The sequence below is a fragment of the Cibotium barometz genome, chromosome 10 (genome assembly GCF_041138505.1).
Source record: "Cibotium barometz isolate CiBa-2024 chromosome 10, ASM4113850v1, whole genome shotgun sequence".
Lineage (NCBI taxonomy): Eukaryota > Viridiplantae > Streptophyta > Polypodiopsida > Cyatheales > Cibotiaceae > Cibotium > Cibotium barometz.
This window is the reverse complement of record NC_141055.1, coordinates 17,973,550-17,989,990: the sequence shown is the minus strand read 5'-3', so window position 1 is coordinate 17,989,990 and position 16,441 is coordinate 17,973,550. Positions and strand designations below refer to the sequence as shown.

At 42.5% G+C, this 16,441-nt stretch overlaps 1 protein-coding gene across 1 annotated transcript; it reads left to right on the top strand.

The window, feature by feature from the left end:
• The first annotated feature begins 12,638 nt into the window (after positions 1-12,638).
• Positions 12,639-14,065, top strand: LOC147634617 (uncharacterized). The gene is made up of 2 exons (XM_086803274.1): positions 12,639-13,665; positions 13,830-14,065. Exons 1-2 carry the CDS (start codon positions 12,639-12,641, stop codon positions 14,063-14,065), a joined length of 1,263 nt encoding a protein of 420 aa, XP_086659400.1.
• The last annotated feature ends 2,376 nt before the right edge of the window (positions 14,066-16,441 follow it).

The following is a 16,441-nucleotide window of genomic DNA, read 5'->3' as shown; positions in this document are numbered from 1 at the left end:
AGTACGGCACATGTGAAGATGGCGGGCTGTAACCACTGGGGTGGCCATTGCCAACAAGAACAAGAAGACCAAGCTTAAAAGGATGGCTCAAGGCGAGTAATCAAATGAATGAATGAGAGAGAGGAGAAAGAGGTAGTTGAAGATTGTAGTAGAGCATGTTTCTAGTCTCATGTTGAGCAGTTGCTCAGTTGTGAGTTTGTTGGTTCTGGAAGTAATACAAGAACAATGTTGCTCTCTTCTTCATCTTTGTGTAATTTCTGCAATGTGTTGAATAGGAATGTTGTAACATTGTCCTAAGAAATATGTTGTGTATTTGAGAGAGAGAGAGAGAGAGAGAGAGAGAGAGAGAGAGAGAGAGAGAGAGAGAGAGAGAGAGAGAGAGAGAGAGAGAGTTATGTGGTAGTGTGAGGTTAGAGCATGAGTGTGAGAAGTTCCAAGCAGAGCGGTGTTCTGTGTGTCCCCATGACCACACTAGAGTTGGTGTTCGAATCCAAAAGCTCTGCGGGTGGCTACATGCCTTCCATGGCATTGCCTGACTGGTCCGTTACCCCAAATTGTTGTCTTGCCATTCCGTTGAGAGTGAAAGTAGCGAGAAATAGGGGTCAAGGTCTCAGACAACCATCTTTGTGTAATACACCCCGTGGATGACATCCACATGGGAATCCATGAACCTATGTGGTACCTTCACATGTTTCCAATGTTCGGCCTACGCCCTTGGACAAACCAATTTGCAACTGTTTGCATCGAGGGTCAGGTTTGTTCCGCCACTCTCTGCCTCAAGCTTAGCATCTTTTTTGCATAGGCTTCCACATCCATGTCTTCTTGTCGGAGTTCTCTCATTTGATCTCACAGAGTTAAGTTGCAGACTTTATCTTGCAAAATATCCCCAGAAAAGTAGTCATGACCTCTTCATAAGTTTGGAAATAGTTGTCTTGGTATCTTGATACCCAGTTCGTGGCTCTATCTTTGAAGGTGTTCATGAAAGCATCCCTGTGGATTTCACTCAGCTCTGGCTCTTCCATATCCCGGAGTTTGGTTACTTTCCAGTATTGCTCAAACCTCCTTATATGTAAATGTGCATCTTTCCCTTTCTCTCCTGAGTATACCGGGACATTTTTAGCTAATGATGTGGATTTCACTCAGCTCTGGCTCTTCCATATCCCGGAGTTTGGTTACTTTCCAGTATTGCTCAAACCTCCTTACATGTAAATGTGCATCTTTCCCTTTCTCTCCTGAGAATACCGGGACATTTTTAGCTAATGATGCCATGGCTCCCTTGAACCTTTTCCTGGGGTTTTATTGTTGTTCTTCCAAATTTGGTTACTCCAACCTTCTTGGGCTTCCTGGACCAGGACTGTGCATGGCTTCTAGCTCTTGGCACTCCTTTTCTTGGTCCAAATTATTCTTAAACCCTGAGACTCCCTCTTGCTTGTGTGGTGTTGTGGAAGTTTCTACACTATCTTCCTGGTTGGAATGGTGCGAGGCACTCCCAGCGAGCTTCCTAGAGGATTTCTTAGAAGGCATTACTTTTCTCCATTCTTAGGCTCACCATCATGTAGAAGGCATGCCTAAATCCATTCTTGTTGGTTGGGTAATGTGGCGAAAGGTTCTCCATGTTGTCTTTCCCAAAAAATTCCCTCCATGTTATGGCTTCTCCACAAGCTCAGTTGTGCAAAATTGAAGTTTTCCTTTTCAGAGTTTCCTTTGTGTTTGAAGGTGCTAAATGCTACTCAACGGAGATTTTTTTCGCTTCACCATGGTATCCCACAAGGAAGAGTAGAGTTCTTTCAACAAGAAGTTTCCCAGCGCTTTTGCAGTAGCGGTTCCCAATAGGGTCACTAGGTGTTTCTCACTGCTTTCACTCTCAGTGGAATGGCAAGACAGCAATTCGGGGTAATGGACCAGTCAGGCAATGCCGTGGGAGGCATGTGGCCAGAGCTTTTGAATTCGAACACCAACTCTAGTGTGGTCATGGGGACACAAAGAATACCGGGGTGGTTGCAAGATCAGGGTGCCCAGTTTTGTCCACTCAGGCACCCTGTAAACAGTAAAAAAACAGGTATTTGTTTACCTTTAGTGGCTAATCTCTCCTAGTAAATGAAGGAATTTCGTTTCAAGTTCTTTTGTTGGAACATCATCTTCAAAGTTGGAAATATAGTTGCATAATTTGATTAAGCATTAGATAGTCAAAAGTCCTCATTTTCTTAGGTACAAAGTCAATGTATACACCATGTCCCAAATTTGAACTGATTCCATAAAATGCTAATATCTTTTACATATAAACTCATATGAGATTCCCACTTTGTACCTTAGATCTTCACATAATATGGAGCTTAACTTGATTTTTCGAGAAAATTTTAAGATATTTGTCTATTTTCTTTAAATATTTCAAGGTCTTTAAAGTGTTATAATATACGCCACTTTTTGTACCCACAATAGCTGGGTAGATACTGAGACATTAGTAGAATGTGGTGGTTAGTAAAAATTGCAAATCCAATGGTTGGATTTTTAATGATCTCTTATTCAAAATTCTTCCAAACTATCAGAAGGCCTGCAAATATTCATAATCTAATTAGTAAAATTACATTTTTGATGTGAATCATCTAAAACCTATAGGGACTAGTGTACTTGTAATGGTGCATCTATGGAAAAATAAATTGGATCACTCTAAGTATGAAAAGATCATTTGTTTATCATTTCATCATATTTTTGATTAATTTTGATTAATTTTGATTAATTAGACTAATTTATATTAATTTAAGTTATATTGGGTTAATTTAAGGGCAAGTGTTTTTTCTATTATTTGTTTGATCTCATTTTAAGTACCTTGCCCCCCAAAATTTGCTCTCCAAACATTGTCCCAGCCAGCATAAATTGGATAAAACTGGACACCCTGATCTTGCAACAACCCACCGCTCTGCTTGGAACTTCTCACACTCATGCTCTGCTCTCACACTACCACATAACTCTCTCACTCTCTCTCTCTCTCTCTCTCTCTCTCTCTCTCTCTCTCTCTCTCTCTCTCTCTCTCTCTCTTAAATACACAACATATTTCTTAGGATAGTGTTACAGCATTTCTATTCAACACATTGCAGAAATTAGACGAGAGCAACATTGTTCTTTTATTACTTCCAAAACCTGTACAAACTCACAACTGAGCAACTACTCAACATGACACTAGAAACATGCTCTACTACAATCTTCAGCTGGCTCTTTCTCCTCTCTCTCATTCATTCATATTTGATTGCTTGCCTTACGCCATCCTTTTAAGCTTGGTCTTCTTGTTCTTGGCAATGGTTACTTCGATGGTTACAGTTTGCCATCTTCACACGTTGTCGTGCCACAGCACGTCTATGGTGTGAAACCATGCATGTGAGGCCATTAAATGCAAATCCAGATGCATGGGATTAAGTGCCTGTGTACATATGGGATGTATGGCGTGTGGAGGGTTTTGCTTTTGAGGGCGTCGCCAGGTGTACAGGTGAAATGGTTTGGTGTTGAGCTTGTTACAAGCCTGTCCGGTGAGAGGATAGCTGGGGATGGTTTCAGCTGCTCCGTCGTTTGAATTTGTGGGCGCGTCCAAATACAATGGGCACTCGTGAGTCAGTATTCAAAGGCATGAGGCATGGGCAATTAAAGATGATGAGGTCAATATGCGTTGACATGGTGTGAAAAGAAGCATATTGGGGTGGCCATCTTAGGCAAAATAATATATATATATATATATATATATAATATTAAGTGGCAACAAGAAGGACGTGGAGGTTCTGGAGGCGGCCAGCACAGACATCTCGAAGGGTCAAGGCGTAGAAGGTGGTAGAAAAACGAAAAAGATGGAAGCTAGACGGCGCTCTGAAGGATGAGGGAGGAGACTCTCGGGTAGCGGATAGCTGCCTGGTACAGGCGTTGCAGAAAGGAGAGTGTGGGGGTTCTCAGGTGCAGACGTGAGGAGACTCTCGGGTAGCGGATAGCTGCCTGGTACAGGCGCTGCAGAAAGGAGAGTGTGGGGGTTCTCAGGTGCAGACGTGAGGGGCTCTGGGAAACAGCCGCAGGGAGGAGCAGAGAACCGGGTGATCGGGAGTCGAGCAACTGGGGGAGCGCCATGCTGCAGTGGGTGGTGGGGCCTCCCGTGTGAAAGAAGAACGTGGTCGAGCAGGTGTGGAGGCGAAGAAGAGCCGCCTTGCCTTGTGACGGCCTCAAGAAGTGCAGTAGCAGCTATACATAGAGGGAGGCTGCCTTGAAGTGGGTGGGCCTGCCTGCCAGTGCAAGAAGAAAGGCCAATAGTGAGGTTGTGTGGGCGTGAAGAGCCTGCATCGAGAGAGGGTGTGAGCAGCAACAAGTGCAAGGAAAAGAGAGGAAACCTCAGGGTAGGAAAAAGTTTGCTTGCTGAGAGTCGTCAGGGTACAGAAAAAGAAAAGCCACCTTGTGTGTGATCCGAGGGTTTTGCTTTTGAGGGCGTCGCCAGGTGTACAGGTGAAATGGTTTGGTGTTGAGCTTGTTACAAGCCTGTCCGGTGAGAGGATAGCTGGGGATGGTTTCAGCTGCTCCGTCGTCTGAATTTGTGGGCGCGTCCAAATACAATGGGCACTCGTGAGTCAGTATTCAAAGGCATGAGGCATGGGCAATTAAAGATGATGAGGTCAATATGCGTTGACATGGTGTGAAAAGAAGCATATTGGGGTGGCCATCTTAGGCAAAATAATATATATATATATATATAATATTAAGTGGCAACAAGAAGGACGTGGAGGTTCTGGAGGCGGCCAGCACAGACATCTCGAAGGGTCAAGGCGTAGAAGGTGGTAGAAAAACGAAAAAGATGGAAGCTGGACGGCGCTCTGAAGGATGAGGGAGGAGACTCTCGGGTAGCGGATAGCTGCCTGGTACAGGCGTTGCAGAAAGGAGAGTGTGGGGGTTCTTAGGTGCAGACGTGAGGAGACTCTCGGGTAGCGGATAGCTGCCTGGTACAGGCGCTGCAGAAAGGAGAGTGTGGGGGTTCTCAGGTGCAGACGTGAGGGGCTCTGGGAAACAGCCGTAGGGAGGAGCAGAGAACCGGGTGATCGGGAGTCGAAGAGCAACTGGGGGAGCGCCATGCTGCAGTGGGTGGTGGGGCCTCCCGTGTGAAAGAAGAACGTGGTCGAGCAGGTGTGGAGGTGAAGAAGAGCCGCCTTGCCTTGTGACGGCCTCAAGAAGTGCAGTAGCAGCTATACATAGAGGGAGGCTGCCTTGAAGTGGGTGGGCCTGCCTGCCAGCGCAAGAAGAAAGGCCAATAGTGAGGTTGTGTGGGCGTGAAGAGCCTGCATCGAGAGAGGGTGTGAGCAGCAACAAGTGCAAGGAAAAGAGAGGAAACCTCAGGGTAGGAAAAAGTTTGCTTGCTGAGAGTCGTCAGGGTACAGAAAAAGAAAAGCCACCTTGTGTGTGATCCGCCTCGTTGATATGGTGCTCTCTGGTGGTTCTACAAAAGCTGCTGGTCGACAAGCTGACACGAGGAGTTAAGGTCGGATGGTGTGGCCGGTGATATTGCAGTGAAAGGCCTCAAAAGCATACACAAAGGGGAGAGCTGCAAGGCAAGTGTGGAGGGCGCCAAATGCAGAAAGGTTTTTCTTTTTGAAGAAAAAGGAGCATGTACTATTCTGTATCTGTAGAAAGATAAGAGTACAACGATCTATATGTTGCATTGAAGCCCCATACAGGTTGGCCGACTTCTCCAGGAATGCAAAGTGAATGCATAAGCCTTGAAGGCTCAGTATTGTGAATATGATGTGATGGTTCATAAAGCTGAGGTCCTATGTTATGACATGTTATGATGATGTCAGCCTTGTCTTGATATGAACTATGGTGCCAATGCTGGCCGTGAATCTTGGATGTATATACCTATGAGATGTTTTCCTGGGGTTTGATGTGTTGAGTTTTATGAATCAAGCTATGTTAATGCCAGTTTTTGGCTTGGATCATGAGGCTTTCGTTTGCTTTGACTACCCATGTATGGTTGAGTCTTTAATTTATGATGGTTCTAGCTTTTGCTGGTGATGTCCCTTGAAGTTCAACCACTTACTCTCACAGCCAGAAGCCTCGCGCTTTCCCAGCGACACCGCCCACGTCACGACAACGTGCATTGCCAAGGTGTTGCTCATAGCATGGAAGGTGGCTAAGTATGCATGTTGGTACTAGACATACGTGTCTCTTGACGCTGGTACCTAGCGTGTTCGTGCTTTGAGAATAGGAATGACTCCTAGAATTATGGCATGTGTGTTGTGAGACATGCGGGCTCCTCTCATCACAATGATCTAGGAGTAATTGGGATCCTTGATGCATGTCATCCTAGTTTGAGGATCACAATCATGGTGTAAGAAGATGATGTGATATTGATGATGTGACACTCTGATGTGTTACCTTGTGATACCACTGACATAAGGATTTTCATCTTGGAATTTGTGAAAATAATTTCTCAAGAAAAATAATTATTTAGCCATTCCACTTAATTATAGTAACAAATTTAACATAAACCAAGCTTTAAAAATTAACACATGAAAATACTTAGCTCTTGCATGACACAATCATTGGGTGCAATCTTCTTCCCTCATGTTTGTGGCCTATTCCCTGTTGAGAAAACGTGGTGCTCATGCTAGATCAAGTGTGTGGAGAGGAGAGACTCAAAAAATACAAGAACAAACTCTTGCTTATTAAGTTGTTTATGAATACAACTAGGCTTTGCTCACATACAAAATGCCTCATGGCTTCACCTTTAAATAGGTGAACAAGTGGACCTCAAGTCCATTCACACTCACACCCTTCTCTCACCCTTCTACATAACCTTAGTCTCTTAATATCCCCCCTCAATACCAACTATGAAAGAATGGAATGGGTGGTATTGGACATAGGATGCCTTTATAACATTAGGCGTACAAGGTTTTGGAATATAGGTGTGATTATCTAGGATTTACAAATGTGTTCCTAGAGCCTTAGAGGCTAATACATTGTTGCCATCTAAGTCTTTATTTGTTGTCGATGAAGATGTACACCTCAATGATGGTGCACCCCACTCTTTGTGTTTTCTTGGCTTCTTGTAGATGACATGCTTAGGAGATACATGCCATTGCTTTCCACCTTGACCATTCTCACACAATGTGATCAAAAGCAGGCTGCCACCCTTGCTTAAATGGTTTGCTTTTAGATGGTCCTCCAACATGCTTTATGATTCCTTGAATAATATATCTCCTCCATGAGTAATGAGGTAGATTTAAATGGGGAAGGGAAAGGGAGGGTCTTACCACTTGCCTTATGGATTGGTCAAGGGGGCAGTGTCTACTCCACAACTACAATAGCTTTTATGCATGTTGGTTAAATGATACCCTTTAGGGTTTGAAGTTATAAGCTTAATGAGTAATTGGTTGAGGTAAATACTCAAACAAATAAGGTTTATCATCTTTGGCTCAAGAAGGAGAGGACATGGCTCATAATGTTGCAAATGCCTCTTACAAAAGTAATGCCAAAAGATGCTTAAAGTCATGACAACCAATAAGGTAGAGCACTTAGGGATGCTATGCTCAACCTTACAATTCATCTTAGATGATGAAAGTGCAGAATATGCAGCGGAATGAAGTGCCTTGGGCTTGGGAAACAAGAGCATATGGCTTATTACATGCCTATGCCTCTTACAAACAAGAGCCTCAAGGGTAATACACAATAACATTGTAAATGAACACTTAGTGTACATGTGTTCAAGTTTAAACAACTCAAGTATTGAGTTTGTTGATGAAAAAACCAGAGATCTTCAACCTCTTTGACTCATGAGATGAAGACAATTGGTTCATGGTTACACCATTTCTCCTTGGAAGAAACGGGTTGACGAGATGAAGACTTGAATGTGGCACTTATGGTGTGTGCCCGGCCTCCAATGTTGGTGAAGAAAAGCCTCCTTAATGTAAATGACCTCCTCCATTGATGGTTAAGACCACCTTAGTGTTAAGCAACACTTTGGTTGTTGATTAATATCACCATTAGTGTGTGTATAAAACACAATTAGTGCTAAAAAGCACTTTTTTAGTATAAAATAACACTTATTTTGGTATTAGTTCACCATTAGTGTAAAATAATACTTATTTTGGTATTAGTTCACCATTAGTATTTAATAACACTATTAGTGTTTAAGAACACTTTCTAATAACCTCCCTTTGTTGGATTAATAGCTTAATTAGTGTTAAACAACATAATTAGTGCTTAAAAGCACACTTTGAAGGCTTTGAAAGCTTGAAAGTTGATGTTGATGTTGAAGCTTGATGAGCATGAGGCTTATGGATACCTCATGTGAATGGAACCTCTTCAAAATTAAGAGAAAGCTCAGCAACAAACATTTACTTCATCACTTGATTGATTAGAGCAAAGGAGGTGATGATATGAGCAAGAAAAAACACCAAAATTGAAGCTTTAATGGAAGCTTGAAGGTGAAGAAGAAGGGGCGCCTGGTCTTTTGATCGTAGCCGGCGCTTCAGTGGATGAAATAGGCTCAGATTTGAGCCGTAGAGTCCTTACTCAATGGACTACTAAAGCCCTTAAACACCATAGGCAATAATCACTCACACGCGGCGAATGCTTGTACGGCCACAGCGCAGACGCAGACGGCTCACTCAGTCAACAATGCCGCGACGGAGAGTGATCTTTCTTAGAAATTTCCCATTCGTTTTGATGCGCCTAGACCTCCTTAACATCTCCCATGTTGAAATATCAGAGAGATTTTGCCTCTACCGGCTGCTGAAAGGCCTCCAATGGAAGAGGGTTGAGCTCTACACAAGAAAGATAAGAGAAAAATGAAGATTTTTGACCTAATCTACACCACAAGTGGTTCAAATCACCTAAGCTCTAGGTACCATGTTGAGAAAATGTGGTGCTCATGCTAGATCAAGTGTGTGGAGAGGAGAGACTCAAAAAATACAAGAACAAACTCTTGCTTATTAAGTTGTTTATGAATACAACTAGGCTTTGTTCACATACAAAATGCCTCATGGCTTCAACTTTAAATAGGTGAACAAGTGGACCTCAAGTCCATTCACACTCAGACCCTTCTCTCACCCTTTTACATAACCTTAGTCTCTTAATAACGTGGTGCTCATGCTAGATCAAGTGTGTGGAGAGGAGAGACTCAAAAAGTACAAGAACAAACTCTTGCTTATTAAGTTGTTTATGAATACAACTAGGCTTTGCTCACATACAAAATGCCTCATGGCTTCACCTTTAAATAGGTGAACAAGTGGACCTCAAGTCCATTCACACTCACACCCTTCTCTCACCCTTCTACATAACCTTAGTCTCTTAATATTCCCCACACATGAGTATTTTGAGCATTCAATTTCCAATAACTGAGGCCATAGTCTCCAAAAATACAAAAGTTGTGCTTTTTCTTGCACGGCCCTCTCTCTTTACCAAAGATAGAGAACTCTTAAATATTGAATTAGTTGAGGCTAGGCGAAAGCTTTTATTTTGGAGGAATCATTCACTTTTTTTTTAATGTAAGGATTATTCTAGTGAGACTGTAGAGAACTGACAAACTATACAAGCAATAGGATATTGTGATATGATCAGGCCTCGATTGTCTCGAGTTGTATAATTTCCAATGTAACACGATTAAACAACAAAGTCTTATTTCTTTTATATGTGATATGATCGACGAGCCCCTCTAAATCATGTCTCAATATACACTCTAACATACTCAAATATGTGCATCTCTCTGCGGCATTACATCTGAGATATACACAAGAAAAGTACAAGCACAACTGCCTAAGCACCCTAGACATTCATATCTAAAAGGTTGTCTCTTTTGAATCTATCTACAAATATAAGACCCTTATTTGAAAGGTGAAAATTGCTTTGTTTTAGAATGGGGACATTTTCAAGACCATTTTAGATACAACAATCTCACCTTGTGGCTTGCACAAGCTTGTATTACATCTTTGTAGAGGTGTGATATAGAGGGTGGATGATCTCACGTAAAAATACTTCTCGAGGGGTGCACTATGAAGAAATCCTATGTATCATGTTGATAGAAATTTTTTGGGGCCAAAAGAATATGCTCATGGAGATGCTCATCCAACCCTAGGAGAAAAATAAATCAATAAGATATGGTTAGGGACCTTAGCAAATGTCGGTTTTTGCATAGATATTTACACTTGGCTATAATAAGCTGTTATTAGCTTCCGTTACATGAAAAAAAGCCAAAAAGATTGGGTAAAGTAGACGTATGCATAAAGATAGAGGGTAGCTGCGTAAACTAAAGAGGACACGGGGGATTATTTTTAGGAGGGGAAGCTATTAGTTGAGAAGAAGCGATAGTGACTTGGGAAGGAGCTTCTTTTGGGGGAAGAAATAGTTTTTTTAAGTTGGAGGATGTTTGTTTGGCTATTGAAGTATCTGCAGGTCTTGTGAGGAGGGCGACAAGGGATTTTGTGGGGAAGACTTAGGTTCTATTGAGAGCAGGGGGTTGCAGTTGAGGGAGAGAGTTTTGTGTGGGAGTTGGTGTCCCAGAACCTCCTAGTGTGCACCATTGTAAGGTACTTGGAAGAACCAAGGATTGCTCAAGCATCTCCCCGTTGTACTAGCTAGAGAAGCCTATAGATAGTTTCTGCTGCTGCAGATTATATTATTGATGATAATCATTTGAGAATACATGTTTTGGGTTTTCTTGTGGTCTCGTGATAGAGTTTCTTTTGAACTGTTGTTTGTTTCCTTCATCTATTTAAGATTGGGGTTAATTACGTATTACACAGTCTTCAGTGAATACCCATAAATTCAATTTGTGTGATATTTAAGGGTTTCTTATGTGTTTTGGTTCAATTCTATGTTGTATGGATGGAGTTCTTTTGGTGATAAGACTGCAAGTGAGTTAATTCTCGTTGAGTTTAATTTGAGGATAGTTAGCCTGAGTAAAGGTTGATTTTGAGTCATCCAAACATCAAAAATTTAGAATGATCAGCATATGATATACGGATGTGGTTTTAATTAGTATTAGTTAAGGGAAGTGATTCTGTGCATTAGCCGCTCAGTTTTAGACCTAACTGAGGGCAACAAATAGAAGGCTTATTATTTTACAGTGTGTCTTAGGTAGCAGTTTGACACAACAGGTCAGTTGATTGCTTCTGAGGTTTGGGATTGGTCTTGTTTAAGTGTTTAGAGATCCCAGCTTAGTCAAAGGATAGAGTTTCGGTGTTAGCTAGGTTAGCTTGGGTAATTGGATAGGTTCTGCCCATTCGACAGCAGCTGTGAGTTGGTAATAGTCAATAGAGAGCTACTGAGGTGATATCTTGCCTAGTTGAGTGATATCTGAGGGTTTAATATAGCTGACAGAGAATATTTTTAAGAAGGGTCAAAATTGCTATTGACTTCAGAGGTAGAATAGCTCTGTATAGCAGAATTCGAAAGTAGAGGTTGTAGGAGGAAGGTTAGAAGATAGTCAGAAGGAGGTCAGCCAGGGCCATCAGGAACGGAGGAGTATGGATATAAAGTCCACGGACACCGAAGAGTCACAGAGGATACTGGAGGAGTAGTTTTGGACTGGAAGAGCCATCCGTATTTGGAGATAGAAGATAGACAGAGTCGGACTTGTCTGAGTCAGCCAAGAGAGTATATTGTCAGCAGACAGAGGTTAGCTTAGGTCAGATGACTAGTTCTGAAAGGTTTTAAGACCTATTTGTGAAGCCATCTGACGGTGGAGGACATCTTGGGATTCTGAGGAGCAGATTTTAGAGAGGAAACAAAGAGTTGACTTCGGAAGCAGGTTTTGAGTATTTCTGCATCCGTTGGAGGTGTGCTTGTTGGTCAGCTAAGTGTCAGTTGTGGTCAAGAGAGGGTATTAGATGATAGATCAAAGATATTGGAGGTTAGTGCTGACCTTAGAGGACAACTGAATCAACAACAGAGCTGAAGTCATTGAGGGTAGTGAAGTATCTTTTAAGGTCAGCTGAGGACCAGGGGATAGAGGCGGAGTGCTCTGGTGCCTGCTGGTGTTGTTGTGTTTACTGGGGTGTGGTGCTTGTGATAGTCTCCTCTCACGGTGGTGTGCTTTAGATGGAGCTATAGAGCCAATATCTCCTGAGGCCATCAATGTGTGTTCAAAGAGTATTTAAAAACCCCTTACACTTACGTACTTTTGTGAATAAAATAATCTCTTTTTTTTCATAAACTTATAGTGTTTTTTCAAAATTGATTAAAAATCTCCCTCCTGTAAATATAATTCTATAATTTTTTAAAATTAATATACCCTTCCTTATGAACTCACATGCTACACTTGCATATTTTAAAGTGAAGCCCCCAAAAAAAGCTTACTTTGAATCAGCATTGTGAGGGGATTGTGACTCGAAGACCAAGTTGTGAGGGGATTGTGACTCGAAGACCAAGTTGGCCCCAAAAAAAACTTATTTTTAGGTGAAGCCCCCCAAAAAAAACTTACTTTGAATGAGCATTGTGAGGGGATTGTAACTCGAAGACCAAGTTGGCCCAACTCCTACTAGCTACCGGAAGCGCTCGGAAGATACATCTTTAGAAGTTCCATGTCAAGATAGATATATAACCACCTCGCACCTCTTCCCATGGAATTCTCTTGGGAGGTCGATCGACCATAGATTGATGATGGATGGCTGTGAAGCTCCATGGGCTGGCTGATAGCTGTGGCGTATGCGTGTTGCGTGGTTGCACCGTTGGTGGTGATTGCGGATCCTCTGAATCTGCTCGAGAATGGAGATTTTGAGGAGATGGGTTTCACATTGGGCAATGGGAGGTCCATGCAGGAGGTGGCGAGCGGGACGGCGGCGGGCGTGGGCGCCATTCCGGGGTGGCGGGTGGTGGGCGGCGGCGTGCAGGTGGTGAGTAATACAGTCTATGCTTCTTCATCATCAGCAAGCTCTTTCTGCATCCATCTGAACTCGGCCGGCCAAGGGCCAGGCACTCTCCGCAGCCTCCCCCTCTTCACACCACGCGCGGGCGCCCAATACAAGGTCACCTTCAGCGTCGCCATCAACCCGGACGGCGGCCCGCCATCCCGAACCCTAAACGTCTCTGTCTGCATAAAGAACCAAGCCACCATCATTTTCACGCCACCACCTGTGCTCAACAGCGCCGCTTTCACGCGCTCTTTTCTCAACTGGACAACCTACAGTTTCTCCTTCATCGGCACAGCCCAAAACACCTACATAGAGTTCGCCAGTTGCACTGCAGGCCAGTATGGCCTTCTCCTTGATAATATCAAGGTTTCTGTGATAGATTTGTTGGGAAATGGAGGCTTTGGTTCTGGTAATTTCAATCTTACTGCACTCTCCTTAGATGGGTCCTTGATTGTAAAGGCTCCCTCTAGCATGATTTCTCAATGGTATGTGAGCTCGGGCAGTATTAAGTACACGGAGGGGCACTACCAGGTCTCCGCGCAAGGCCTTTTGAGCGTTGTGGATCTCAATGGAGACTCTCCAGGAGCCATCACCACCTCCTTTGCCACTCGCCATGGCCTCTCTTATAAAGCTTTGTTTGATTTTGCTGCCAACCCCGAGGCGCCGTCTACTACCCTCTCGGGTGCCTTCCTGGTGACAATAATCAATGATGATGATGGCACGGTTATTTCCAACCAAGCAGTCGTCGTTGCTTCCTCTACCAAGCAAAACCTCTCCAACATTACATGGCAAACAGGTAACCTTTGAAGTTAACAGATGTTACATTAAATTAAATTGCCTTTCTGCCTCATAAGATAAACCTATATCCAACTGTAATTAATAGTTATTAAAGATCTCGTTAATAACTATTGAAGTAAGGTTATCTTCACCATTTAACTTTACTTTGAATACTAATCATAGGTGCTGCGAGTTTTGTGGCAATTGGGTCTTCCACAAATGTGACCTTTATTAGCCAAGTTGTTGGTAGCTTTGGACCCCTTCTTGCCAATGTTCATGTTTATGAGGTCAATGAAACCAATAAAACCGTTGATCTCACTACACAATCTGGCGCTGAAAGTCTTCATGCATCTACTTTGTGGTGGACGTGTCTCTTGATAGCAGCATGTATAGCCTTTTGCGAAACCTTCAAGTACTAAGGTTTTTATGTTGGTGGTCAACATGGAGTATTTATATTAGACCTTGACCATTCCTTTTGGTGGACATTAGAATAATGATAACTTTTAGGTAGTGGGGGGGTAAACTGAGATTTTATTGCCCATCCATGGTGCCACTGCTTATGGGCTTTACATTGATTTGTAGAACTATGTGCTTTATAATGTTTGGAAGCATCTATGAAGCATCTATGACCATTTACACTATTTGAGCCGTTTAGAAAGAAATAACCTTTATGTGTAAATATACATCTTATGAATATTTACCTGCAAAATTCTCCATAATACAATGTCTATTAGGCCAAAAAAAGAGTCATGATAACACTTGAAAGAGGCTAGTGTGAGAAAGTTATACTTATCAGTCAATCTTTGTACTAGTGTATATCTTGATATATTAAAGTCCACGATTGTACTAGTGTGTGTCATGATATATTGCAGTCCATGATTGCATACATCGTACAAAGAAGCAATCTACAAGATGGCGTGGTGTGAGTAATTATGTGTCTCTTCGTAAGACTTTGCTTTTACTTGTGAGAACCTCTATGGATAAGCCATAAGTAGTTGATAAGGTTAAGAAAAATTTGCCAACTTAATATATCGTATTATATATATGTAAAGAATATGCTAGTAAGACCACATATTATACAGAGAACCCTTTAAAGTTAAGAAGAGGTTTTGGAGTGGCATAGTGGGGGAGTTATTTCAACACGTGGCTTTGCATGGTTTTGCATGTAAGGCAGGTGAGCAGTGTCCTCTCGTGCATGAAGGCTAGCAAGCTTGAGAGATGGAGGATGCATGGGCTCAAGGAAGAGATGAGGATGCCGGTGGCTAGGGGACTGGGAGCCAGAGGATCCAGAAGAGATGAAGCACGTAAGTGATGTTGAAGGTGAGGAGAGGGATGCAAAGAAATTGCATTCGGATTGGACCACAACGAGACTTAATCCCTAGCCTCAAAGTTCGCAAAAGAGTTAGTGTAAGTTAAGCATGAGAGTCTCTTCCGAACTAATTAGGAGATAGATATGCCTCTTCTCAATGTGCAGTGCCATAGTTTTTTGTAGTGGTAGACCGCCAACCAAAGAAGATTTAGGGAAGTGGCTACAAGAGGATATATTCCATGACAAGGTGGTGTTATAGGTGTTTTATCTGGGTAAGGGCTTCTTTAATGTGTTGTTAACAAAAGGTCAGTTCGCAAGGGCTTCATTGTTTATGGGACGTAAAATTATTCATGCTATGTCTTTCAACCCTCTGTTTGATGTAAACAAGAGTTTGCAAGAAGCTTGCCCGGTCTGGGTTGAGATAGTTGGCCTACCACCTTTGCTAAGGCTGGCGTTGGGGAAACTAGCCAGTGTAGTTGGCACGGCATTGTATATTCCAAAAGAAGAGGTTACTGGCCATCAAGAAAACAACATTTGCATTACTTGGAATACTTTGAAAGAAATCCTGAGAACCTTGGAAGTAGATTTGGGCAAGTTGAAGAGGTTATTGGCCATCAAGCAAACATCATTTGCATTACTTGGAATACTTTGAAAGAAATCTCAAGAACCTTAGAAGTAGATGTGACCTTGAAAATCGGCCCATTTCTTGGGGATTGCTTCTTCAGATATGTTGGCTTTGGGCATATAGCAAGAAATTGTGGTGGAGGGATACATGCAAAACTTGGAGGAGTGGTGAAACTTGTTCCCAAATAGGCTGCATGTAACAAATTTAATCATTGGAGACCCATAACTTTGCTAATTGTGATATACAAAATTTTGGCCAGTCATTGCCTTGAGGATTAATCCTGTCCTACAAGAGATTATATCTAGGAAACAATATGGCCATTAAAGGTAGATCTATATATGCTACAACTTGGATGGGCCTTAATGGTGTGACGGAGTATTGATAGCGATTCCTACCTCAAGAGCGTGTGGTAGCAAGATAGGATGAAGTCCTAAGTAATGTACTTCATGGATATATTATGAGAATAGTCATTGTAATAGCATTAGGCCTCTTATGAGCCTAAAGTGCCCGATCGGCCACAGTTTAAGTGAGTGTGAACACTTATGGCCATGTATATAAGTGAATTTCTCTCATAATACAAGATACTCTCCTATTTTGCAATTGATTCTTGCTCTTGCTTATCTTCTTGCTAATCTCTCTCCCTAATGCATGCTAGTGAGTGTGTGTGAGTGAAGTGAGGTGAGAGGAGGGACGAGGACCTATAGTGCAACGCAGTGGTGTGACAACGCTCCGCAAAGAGACGCGGTGGAATTGCTTCTCAAGGAGTTGTAGAGCTTGGAGACCTCAAGGGTTACGAGCTCGACCATTGGAAAGATCCTCATGACAGTTGTGGTTCACCAGGTAATCTCTTTTTGCATGTGT

What these genes read in the sequence shown, in the direction of transcription:
- LOC147634617 (XM_086803274.1), top strand. Translation starts at nt 12,639, where the DNA reads ATGGGCTGGCTGATAGCTGTGGCGTATGCGTGTTGCGTGGTTGCACCG. An exon ending in CAACATTACATGGCAAACAG is followed by an intron (nt 13,666 to 13,829) that starts GTAACCTTTGAA and finishes TACTAATCATAG; the next exon opens with GTGCTGCGAGTTTTGTGGCA.